The 11,273-nt window shown below is 35.1% G+C and overlaps 2 protein-coding genes across 2 annotated transcripts; one reads left to right on the forward strand and one right to left on the reverse strand.

Annotated features, from left to right (window-relative positions):
* Positions 1–1,197: 1,197 nt before the first annotated feature.
* On the reverse strand, positions 1,198–3,007 carry LOC108331129 (uncharacterized). The gene is made up of 3 exons (XM_052876988.1): positions 2,572–3,007; positions 2,037–2,491; positions 1,198–1,859 (listed from the first exon to the last, which is right to left on the reverse strand). The coding sequence occupies exons 1-3, from the start codon at positions 2,771–2,773 to the stop codon at positions 1,242–1,244; spliced, it is 1,275 nt and encodes a 424-aa protein (XP_052732948.1). The 5' UTR covers positions 2,774–3,007; the 3' UTR covers positions 1,198–1,241.
* A 243-nt stretch (positions 3,008–3,250) lies between these two features.
* Positions 3,251–8,975, forward strand: LOC108330149 (uncharacterized). The gene is made up of 11 exons (XM_052875971.1): positions 3,251–3,347; positions 5,374–5,465; positions 6,549–6,797; positions 6,891–7,239; positions 7,308–7,621; positions 7,702–7,922; positions 8,005–8,166; positions 8,244–8,348; positions 8,417–8,492; positions 8,584–8,679; positions 8,763–8,975. The coding sequence occupies exons 1-11, from the start codon at positions 3,251–3,253 to the stop codon at positions 8,856–8,858; spliced, it is 1,857 nt and encodes a 618-aa protein (XP_052731931.1). The 3' UTR covers positions 8,859–8,975.
* Positions 8,976–11,273: the final 2,298 nt, after the last annotated feature.

Here is an 11,273-nt window from a genome sequence, read left to right on the forward strand (position 1 = left end):
AAGTTTTGGACACAAAAATGATTTAGTAAAATAATATATAAATATTCTTATAAAAATCATTTTGATATTTGTAAGTAAGTAGTTTTTTTTTTCTTTTACTTTGATCTTCTTCTTTTTTCAATAGTAACAACATTTGAACTTTAGAACCTTTAACAAACAAAGAGCTTCAAAAGGAAAAAAGATAAAATTAGTAAAAGAAGTTAACATAGACAAAACCTATTATTATAATATATGCAACATTCTCCATCTCAGGACTCAGTATTGCTAGAGAGTAAAGTTGTTTATTCAACAGAAATTCTAAAGTTCAAGGGTTACAACATGCATAAATATATAAGAAAAGGTATATATGTACATATAAACCAGCGACGAATATCCAAGTTATTAGAATTCAAATTTCAAATTTCGAATTCAACAACTTCCCCAAAATCTCATAAGATGCCAAATTTGTGGAAACTCTAAATTATGCATTTAAAGACATAAAAAATGAGAAATTTATGGAAAGAAAAAACCTTAAATGAAATCAAAAGGAAATCCTTATGAAATGGTAAAACCCACTGTTTCGAGTCAAGATTTTAAATTAAAAATTGAATTGAAATATTTAGGTGAAGATCTTGCTAAATCATTTAAATGGAGTCACGCGTTGCGTTTGCATCTGACAAGCCGCCATATGTTGACGGTTTCTCTCCTTGTGGCACAAGCCATGCACCATAACAACGAGTTTCCTTTTCACACACAAATGTTTTCGTAAATCGCGATGTTTTGCTCCGAAACTCACTGCTTATTTCATTACTATTTTTATGGGCAAACCTCTTTTTTCTAAAATCATGTTATGGGCTGCGTCTGAAATGTTTGAAATAGCAAGTTGAGTTATTTAGATGGAAGTTGAGAAGAAGGTGAGGGAAAGAGAAAGAGTGAAGTGAGGTGGTGGAGTGGAGAAGGAGGAAAAGAGGAAGAGTGTGGCCAGGTGGTGTGGTGTAACAGAAGAAGCATGGTTGCCAAAACCTATCAACAAGTAGCATGTAAGTTTAAATATCACCATAATAATGTTTCTTGTAGTTTTATTCTAATAGGCACATTCTGCCTCATTTCAACACAAACGTTAATTAAGTACTGTCTGCTCCACAACATAAAGGTTTTGCATAATGATAAAACAACACAATAAAAAGAATACACATCTTGAATAATAAGTTTCTTATATATATATATATACTTTTTAAAATGTCATACTTTAATAATATAGATCATGTATAGATCATACATTTGGTTGGACGAAATAGAGACCTACAATTGAAGGTTGAATATATGATATCCGACCATAACGAATATTGCAGAAATATATATAAAAGCAATGGTAGACAAACAAGTACTGCAATTGAATTCGGTACAACCCACGAACCATAGTTGTACGTTATAAAGAAAGCACTGGCAAATGCTATCATCATACATGCTATGGAGATGAATAGAGTTAGAAGTCCAAATATCAACTTGAAGGGCAGTGACCGGTAAAAGTCATCTTCAGAATAACGTGACATGAGAATAGACAAGAATATTAATATTGCAGTTGAAGATGAGATGAAAGCCGCTCCAGCTGATATTGCAAATACCAAAAATGATGTTTGGTTCAAATAATTTGGTTTGTTTGTTCCATCATCAATACCACCTGGTATATTAATCGCAGCAGAGAACACTGCTGTAGCAATAACAGTTGAGATGAGCATGCAATTCTCAGCAGTACGTTTCATCCACTCTGCTCCATCTTTTCGCAATCCTTCATGCTCCTTTGTGAATAAATCCTTAGCAGTTAGCAAAGCAGAATTTTTCTTTATTATGAGATGTGGAGGCATTATCTTCTTCACCTCCTGTCATATATACGTTAAGAGTTAGTATAGAAGATGGTGATGAATTTAATTCAAATGATAAATGAATTTTATAACACAGGATTGAAATGTGTTGGTGTTGGGCTGAAACACGTATACAGAATAGTTCCATTTGAAAAAGTAAAGCATGCAAAGCTAATGAAATATAAGATTGGTTACCTCAAACCACCTTTTCTCGAGGCACATCTGGAATGCTGCTCCAGTAACTAATTCTTGACTTGAGGGGGCTAACTTTGCAGCCAAATGCAATAAAGTGTTATTTGTCATTTCAGCTTCAGAAGGTGAAGGATGACTTAGATTGACCCTGCATCTTACTATGTAATCTATGAAATCTTTTTGGGAATCTATCTCATGTATTAGATTGAAGATATCAGCATGGCGATGTGAAACTGCCGTGTGAATTATAGTGTGTTTTTTTTCGTCCTCTTCCCATATCAAATGAGGGAGAGCACTAATAAGCTCTGATAAGAATCCAAAGTTACCAACTTCTGCTGCATCAAATAATGCCTGGTAAGGTTCACTTATGATTCGAATTACTTCCGAGATCCTTTTTTTGAGAAGAATCTTTTTCCAGAGATATTTAACCAATTGCAAAGTCACAACCTTTTTCATTCCTGCAACATAAAAAAATCTGTTACTTAACCGAAACATGTAAAAATTCAAAAGCCACTTATTGGTGAATGTAAGAATTTACCGGGGTTGATGCTGATGGGATTTGCAATATCACGACAATGAGAACAAGAATGTAAGGGCGTTTGATCGAAAGCCAAGATATGCAAAGCTGTGTCATCATTCTCATCACGTGCCCAAGCTAGGTCTGGCCACTTTTCTGCAATTTGTAAGGCAAACCCTAGAAAGTATTTGAATAAGTATTTAATCACTATGTCCTGAAACATATTCTTAAAATATCTTAGTAAAATTGATTAAAAAATATGCAGTTATTTGTAAGATTAATTAAATTAAAAGTAATACTAATTTCATAAATTTTAACAGACCTTAATAGTGAATGCATACTGTGTTATTGTACGCTCAAATAAATCTTGAAAATGAATTCTTAACTACTTATTACTTAGCACACTGCTTATGTTAGTCTTAAATTTTAAAGAATTAATAAAGAACATCAACCGTTCAGGGACTTCAAAATAAATAATGCTTACTATGATTGCCGGTTTTTATACTAGAGAAAAACAACGATTTCCTATCAGGTTCTTCGAATTCTTCTCTGTTGATTTCGCTATACAGAAACCATGTCATTTCACATTTTCCTTGCATGACAGCAAATTGAATTGGGAGGTACCCACCTCCACCTCTGACTGTTGGCAAGTGTGGACTTTTCTCTATTAATAATTTAGCAATTCTCATGTTTCCAGATGATGCAGCAAAGCAAAAAGCAGTGTTGCCTTTGCTATCTTGCAGTGAAACGTGTTCATTGTCGAGAATACGTAGCAGCTCTTCCACAAAGTGAGAATGGTTAGCACCTGCAGCAACATGGAGCAGTGTACTCCAACCTTTTGTTATTGCAGCATGTTTCAGTTTGTCATTGTTTTCTAAGATCCGTTTAGCTGCTGCCCAATCACCTTTCATACCATATTTGTAAAGGGGCGCGCAAAATTTAAAAAATGGGTGCATTTCTTCCTCTGAAACAGAGATAGTATGCACTTGCGTTCCTGTGTGTTACGAATAAAAAAAAATCACAAACTAAAAAAATGTATAATATATTTTGGTTTGTCACGTTACAGCATAAAAAATAGTTGGATTAAGAATACTTTTAGTTCCTCAACTTATATAACTGAAATTAGAATTTATACTTATTTTAAATTTTGATACATTTTTGTTTTTAAACTTTAAAACTGAATGGACGTAGTTTTTCAAACTCAATTTTATTAAATTTTTTTGACGTGGTTGTTAATATATTTTTTTGTCTTTATTAGATTATTTTTTACTTTTCATATATTGTTGTTAGGATTTATCAACGATTATTTTCTCTAAATAGGAAATCACCTATAATTCATTCCTTTATTTCATATCTCTTGTCATCACCTATTAATGTAAAAATATTCTTCCTCTTCATGAACGTCATGGACTCACTAATCAATTTATTAAGCTTGCATTTCTAAGCTATGTTCTTAATCAAAAGGGTTATATTTGCTATGATCCTCAACTTTGTCGCATTAGAGTTTCCAAGAATGTAATATTCTTTGAAAATCAATATTTATTTCCTTCATACGTTGCACCTTCATCTTTATCTTTATCTCTTATGCCATATTTTTAGAATCTTCACAAATTGTGGAATGGTTCAAGCTTGTTTTTGTGTATGAAAGATGTCATCCTCATCTTCATGGTACCTTTCATGATAATGTTCTAACACTTGATCTTGACCCACCTCCTGCATTGGATCTTTGTTTGTTTGTTTGTTTTACCTCTTTGTCGGTCCACTTGATTCTCGAAACCCCTTGATTAGTATGGGTTTTTACACCTATTTCTTTATTAACTACCTTGTCTTATATTTTTATTCCTTCTAGTTATACCTAAGCTATGGAACATAAATGTTGGAAAAAGGCAATGCAAGAAGAACTCTAGGAACTTCCACTAGTAAAAAAAAGGCTTTCTACAGCGCACATTATGCCACGGTTCAACGAAAACCGCAGCATAATGGTGCGCGGTGGCAGTTCTGTAAATAAAACGAACATATATGCCGCGGTTCTACTGGGAACCGCGGCATATACCCCAGTCAACCATTGCCTTTGACGCCACGTATGAATAAAAAATTAAATAACAGAGTATATGCCGCGGTTCTCTGCACAACCGCGGCATATACCCTGCCAATTTATTGCAGGTGCTGACTGGGTCAGAGAATTTGAAAAGTTACAGGGGGTATATGCCGCGGTTCTCTGGGGAACCGCGGCATATACCCCTGTAACGTCTCAACTTCTCTGCCAGTCAGAGAATTTCAGAAGTTACAGGGGGTATATGCCGCGGTTCCCCAGAGAACCGCGGCATATACCCCCTGTAACTTTTCAAATTCTGTGAAAGGCAGTTGGGGAGACAGTTGTGTTGAACACGTTTCAGGGGTATATGCCGCGGTTCTCTGGGGAACCGCGGCATATTCTCCTATATGAAATTAATTTAATGTTCATTTGAAATATTTCGAGGTTTATGCCGCGGTTGCCCGCTGAACCGCGGCATATAGTTTGAATATAATTTCAAAAATGCCATTTCTGATAATTTTTTAAATTAGTATATGCCGCGGTTGGGGGTTAAACCGCGGCATATAACCCTTTTATACCGCGGTTAAGTAGTGAACCGCGGTAGATTCCCCCGTTCAGAGTTAAAAAACAAAACTTGGAACAGTGCATCGTCTTCCTCGCGTGTTCTCTCTGTTTTCGCGTTTCTTCTTCCTCCGAACCACCCTTCATCTCAGATTTTGCGTTTTTAACCGTTTAAACTCAAAATTGTTCGGTCATTATTCGTTTTTGACTTTAAAAACGAGTTTTAGCCGTTCAAAATCGTGATTTCCTGGCGTTTTTCACCCTCTCTGCCGCCGTTGTGTTGCGTTTTTCACCCTCTCCGCCGCCGTTCCTCTTCCAGGTATTTATGTCCATTTGCATTTTTAACGTGATTGCTTCATTAATTTTTGCATAATGCTATAGTTTTGGTAATGTATGAAGTTTCTATAGTTTTGGTATAATTTTTGCTTTAATTTTGATAGTGCATGAAATTGTTATAGTTTTGGTAATGTATGATATGGTTTTTGCTATAGTTTTGGTAATGTGTGTTGTAGTTCTTGTATTATTTATAAACCTTAAAATATTATTTATGTAATATTTAGGAATATGGATCGAAATTGGATTAATTTACCACGTATTAGTGCTGAGTACGAGAGAGGTGTAGAGGAATATACATATGATGAATCCATATCTTTATGTATGAATTTTCAATTTCTGTACTATTACATGTTTTGTTAATTTATATGATATTACATAAGTCTTGAAAGAAAATTTAATGTTGTTATTTATTTTGACAGATATATGGCTGATCATCCACATTCTTCAGGGGATGAGGCTCCCCCACCCAGATCCACTAGAGGACCCACTAGGATGAAACAACTATTAATCAGGAAAAATAGTGGTGAAAGAACTCCGGTGAATGTGAATGTCACCACGGGTGTGGCAACTGGCCCCCATGCAGATGACTTCCGATCATACCTTGGAGTAGTGGCACGTAATAAGATTAGCATTCTCATTCCATCTTTTGATCATGTGTCCGAGGGTGATCGGAACATTATTTGGCAAGATATATTGGTAAGTTAGTTAATAGCATTTGAATTATAATTTGTTTATATTGATAATTTTGTACTAATACAACTTTATTATGTTTTTTTCAGATGACATTTGACATTCCAAATGTCCCAACACTTAGAAATAAGTGTTTGTCAACTGTTGCAGAAAATTTCAGAAACTTTAAAAGCAAGTTGACATCAAGGTACATCTTTGGACACCTTAAACATAAAACTCCATGTAATGCATATAAGTCCATTGATGAGGAGACTTGGCGGGTTTTTAAAGAGAGTCGGATGTCAGAGGAATGGCATGTTAGTGTAGTTCATATTATTCAATTCCTCATTAACAAATATATATCATATGAACTCATTAATTAATGTGTATGTGACAGGCAATTAGAAGCAAAGCACAAGGAACAAGTGCTAAGAACAAAAACCCCCACCTATTATCTCGTGGTGGGTATAGGAAGCTTGAGGAGAAAATCCTCAAGCAAAAGGCAGATGCTATACCACCATCTCAGAGTGGTAGCCCTCCTCAGCCTCCTTCTCCACCGTCTAGACATGAGAAATGGAAGTTGGCCCGTATGCGACCATCGGGCACCTACTCTTCCGACACTGCACGAGAGATTTCTGAAAAAATTGTAAGTTATCACTGTTCCTAAAATAATGAATATTGTCATTATACATACTACATTAAACTATTTAAAGAATAATGGTGTTTTGTAATGTTACAGGACGCCTTGGTTGAGCAGAGCTCCCAAGGCCAATTCACTCCAGAGGGTCGCCAGGATATTCTTGCTGCTGCAATTGGACGACCTGAGCACCCTGGACGTGTACGTGCTGCAGGTCCTGGAGTAGGCATTACGGATTATTTTGGGAGCTCTTCTCGTCAGCCTTCATATTCGTACAGCGATACACAAAAGATGACAGAAGAGATCACAAAAAAGGTCCGACAAGACCTTATGCAGGAGATCAGGGCCGAGGTGAGGGCTGAATTCCAGATGCTCTACCAGGAGCAGTTTCAGAGCATGCGCCCGATGCAGTCTCCTATAGAGGAACATGTGGTCCCTCCCCCTCCCACAGGTAAACTTAATAAACATTTATGTGCAATTATTTCTATCTCTTGTATAATCTAACATTTACTCTGACAGGGAGAAGCGGCAAAGGAAGTTGTTCCGCATCAGCCATCCCAGAGGATGACATGGACGATGGTAGTCCATGTCTGCTATACATTTTAGAAGAAGATGAGATGGTGCTGGTAGCTCGTGGAACAGAGTTTAGGTCAGCGACTGTATGTCATGGTATGCAACTATTAGAGGATGAGGTGAAGGTATCAGTGGATGAAATGATCATGCCAGATGCCTCGGTTCCACTGTCCACGGAAGAGATTTTCACTGTGGAACAAGCATATAAGTCGTTTATCACTTGGCCTAAATTTTTGGTTAAACCAGTTTCTGACCCCTCGGTATGAAATTCTTCTTTACACTTCTCAATTTTAAAGGTTTTTGATGTCAAAACTTATCTTATCTTTTCATGTAACAACAGACGCAGGAACAACAGAAGATTCCTCTATCTGAGGATGACCCTCTTTCTTCATTGCATCTACTTGCTGACATCCTTGATGATAAGCCTTTGGAGGTTCAGTATGATGCTAATGTATTTGGGCATGGCTCTGAGGTCCCAATATACCTTAATAGCCAAGATGTCCGTGAGCTTGCGTCGGGAACACAAGAGTTGAATATTTCAATTATTCAACTATGGACGATGTAAGTCTATGACCAATTATTTATATATAAAATTGATTTATATATCAAGTATCCTTATATCAAAGTTAATTTTTGATTTCAGGTATATGTCTGGGGTCACTAATAAGTTGGGGCGTTCTGATGATTATGGATTCATTGATCCCCAAGACATTCATGAATCAAATGATTTTGATCATATCAACATGAGAATGATAAGCAGTTTTCGAAGGGGCAAGAAAATATACTTTTTGCCTTATATATCCGGGTAAGTGAACTTTGTTAACATAATAATGTTCCATATGTGATTTTAATATTTAATAGTTACGTTATTATGAATTTCAGGCGCCATTGGCAACTTCTTGTTATGTCTGTGCAAGACAACTATGCTTTGTGGTTCTGCTCATTGCACAGGCCTCCTCCCACACAACTCAGACAAGCAATTGATTGGTAAGAACCTCAATGTTTGGACTTTCTTTGTTATATAACTGAATGCTAAAACATTTTTTTATATCCAGTTCTATTCCAGCAAGTATGATGATGGACGGGAGATCAATTGTTAAGAGTAGAAAGATTGCTTGGATTTCTCTCAAGGTTTGACATATGCTAAAGTCATACTTTGTTATAATTGTTTTATAACAAATGTTATTCACTAACTATTATCAACTGTGATGATATATTGTAGTGTAACAGACAAAATGGGTCATATGAGTGTGGATACTATGTAATGTATTGGATGACCCATATTGTTCGTTCTCACATCACAAGAAGCTGGGAAACGGTAATATTTAACTTTAACAAATTTTGATTTTTTAACAAATGTTGAATTCATATACACTAATTAAAATGAATTGTCTTTTGCAGAGATTCAAGACTACTACACCAGTTCCTGAGAAGTCACTACTATTCATTAGGAACGCTGCTGCGAAGTATATAGTTAGATTATACAATAGCTCTTAGATTTAGATTTAAACAATGCATTTGATTAGATAGAATTTTCTTAGACTCTCTACTTTATTTGATGTTGAAATACATTTGAACATGTGTTTGTTATGTTGAAATTGAATTTCTGTAAATGTTTTTATATGCAGGTATGTTTTTGTGGTAGTGGATATCACAAAAACAGACCTGCAATTTTAAAAAACTGCAGGGGAATATGCCGCGGTTCTAACCACAACCGCGGCATATAGTGCTTCTTTTTTTTTTTTAAAACGAGACATATGGCCGCGGTTTTGACACTAACCGCGGCATACTCGTCGGCCTATATGCCGCGGTTGAACCGCGGCATATAGTGCATTTTTTAATTTTTTTTTAATTTTTTTTTTAAAAAAAAATGAATTTAGGCAGCGGTTCCCCAGACAACCGCGGCATATTCCGCAGCCTATATACCGCGGTTAGAACCGCGGCATAAAGTGTCTGCCTTACTATCGCGGCTGAATATGCCGCGGTTCATGAACCGCGACGTATAGTGAAAATCAACCGCGGTAAAAGCCCCTCGCTGCACTAGTGTTCAAGAAAATCACACATGGGACATTGTGTCTTGTCCTCCCACAATAAAACCTATTGGGAGTAAATGGGTTTTCTCTGTCAAGCTTCGATATGATGGCTCTTTAGATTGCTATAAAGAGTATGGGATTGATTATGAGGAGATATTTGTTCATGTTGCCAAGATTAATATAATTTGGACAATCCTTGCTATGGTTGCTTCTCAATCTTGTCTATTGTATCAAATGGATGTGAAGAATGTCTTTCTTCACGCTAATCTTAAAGAAGAAATTTACATAAAACTTCCCTTTGGTATGCTTACTTCTTTCTCCACTTATGTTTGTAAACTACTACATTCCTTGTATGGGCTTAAATAGACTCCTCGATCTTGGTTTGAGAAGTTTCATACTACTTTACTTCAGTTCTTCTTCAAGCAAAGTCAATATGATTATTCTCTCTTATTTCACAAGTCTTCCACTGGTATATCCTTCTTTTGGTTTATGTTGATGATCTTATCATTACGAGAATTAATCATGACTTAATTAAGAAGTTGCACATTGATCTACATGCAACATTTCACATGAAAGATCTTGGACAACTCACTTATTTTTTTATGATTGGAGGTACATCATCGATCTAATGGAATATTTTCAAACCAATAAAAGTACATTCAAGATCTGATTCAATTGGCGAGTTTAGACAGAACTATATTAGTTGATACTTCAATGGAAGTCAATGTCAAGTATCAGAAAGATAAAGAAGATATTTTACTAGATCCCACTCTTTATCGATATTTCATATGTTGTTCACCATATCAACCAGTTTATGTTTACTTTTCATCATCTTCATTTTGTTGTTGTTCGTCGCATTATTCGATACCTTAGAAAATCACCTACATGTGGTCCAAAGAGTCATCTTTACAACTTGTGACATACAATGATGCTGATTGGGCATGTTGTTCAGATACTACTTGGTCTACTACATGTTGGTGTATGTTTCTTAGTAGTGCCTTCATTTCTTGAAAAGTGTAAGAAGCAAGATCGTGTTTCCAAATTTTCTACTAACGTTCAATGTCATCTACTTATGCTGAAGTTGTGTGGTTATGTGGTCTTTTGGAACAACTTTAGTTTTCTGAAGGTATATATACACATTCGTTGATAATACAAATCTAATGTTTCATAAATGTACAAAGTATATTATTGTCATTATATTCGAGAATCCTTGACCAACACTGTCATCTCTCTACCTTACATTCCCACTAATATTCAAGTTGTTGATATATTTACCAAAGTCTTGTCTCGACAACGTTATCACTACTAGGATTTATCAGCCATTACTCTCTATGAATAGAAAATCTTCTATAATCTCTCTCTCCATTACTCTCTATAAATAGAAAATCTCTTATATTCTCTCTCTTTGTTGCATATTTCTTGCAATATCTAATATTAATATAAAAGTATTATATATTGCGTATTTAACAAAAGAGATTGCATAATACAAGTAAGCAACTCCAAACAAAGAGATCTTTCATATGTTCTCTCTTGCCTTGATATTTGACCAATGTTATATGTATTTTAGGTTTTGATACGTTCAAGTTCAAGTTCAAATGTTAATTTAGAGTCCCATTTAATATCTCAAAAAAAAAATAGTGTTATTAGATTAAAAGGTCTACATCCATTTATTTTTAAAGTTTAATAACGAAAATGTATCAAAATTTTAAAAAACAATTAATTTCACATATAAATTCAAAAACTAAAAACATAGTTAATCCAAAATAATTTTATCCAAGATGAACGAAGAAAATTATTTTTGAAAGATAAATTTTACCATTTTCTTGTAAAAATTCTTCTTGTAAAAAGGAAAGGTCAGGAGCATTCCGAGATTCTGCAT

This window comes from Vigna angularis, chromosome 4 (genome assembly GCF_016808095.1).
Source record: "Vigna angularis cultivar LongXiaoDou No.4 chromosome 4, ASM1680809v1, whole genome shotgun sequence".
Taxonomy (NCBI): domain Eukaryota; kingdom Viridiplantae; phylum Streptophyta; class Magnoliopsida; order Fabales; family Fabaceae; genus Vigna; species Vigna angularis.

What these genes read in the sequence shown, in the direction of transcription:
- LOC108331129 (XM_052876988.1), bottom strand. Translation starts at nt 2,773, where the DNA reads ATGTTTCAGGACATAGTGATTAAATACTTATTCAAATACTTTCTAGGG. An exon ending in TCCCATCAGCATCAACCCCG is followed by an intron (nt 2,492 to 2,571) that starts GTAAATTCTTAC and finishes TTTATGTTGCAG; the next exon opens with GAATGAAAAAGGTTGTGACT. An exon ending in TCGAGAAAAGGTGGTTTGAG is followed by an intron (nt 1,860 to 2,036) that starts GTAACCAATCTT and finishes TATATATGACAG; the next exon opens with GAGGTGAAGAAGATAATGCC.
- LOC108330149 (XM_052875971.1), top strand. Translation starts at nt 3,251, where the DNA reads ATGCAGCAAAGCAAAAAGCAGTGTTGCCTTTGCTATCTTGCAGTGAAA. An exon ending in GAGAGATTTCTGAAAAAATT is followed by an intron (nt 6,798 to 6,890) that starts GTAAGTTATCAC and finishes GTAATGTTACAG; the next exon opens with GACGCCTTGGTTGAGCAGAG. An exon ending in TTGCTTGGATTTCTCTCAAG is followed by an intron (nt 8,493 to 8,583) that starts GTTTGACATATG and finishes GATATATTGTAG; the next exon opens with TGTAACAGACAAAATGGGTC.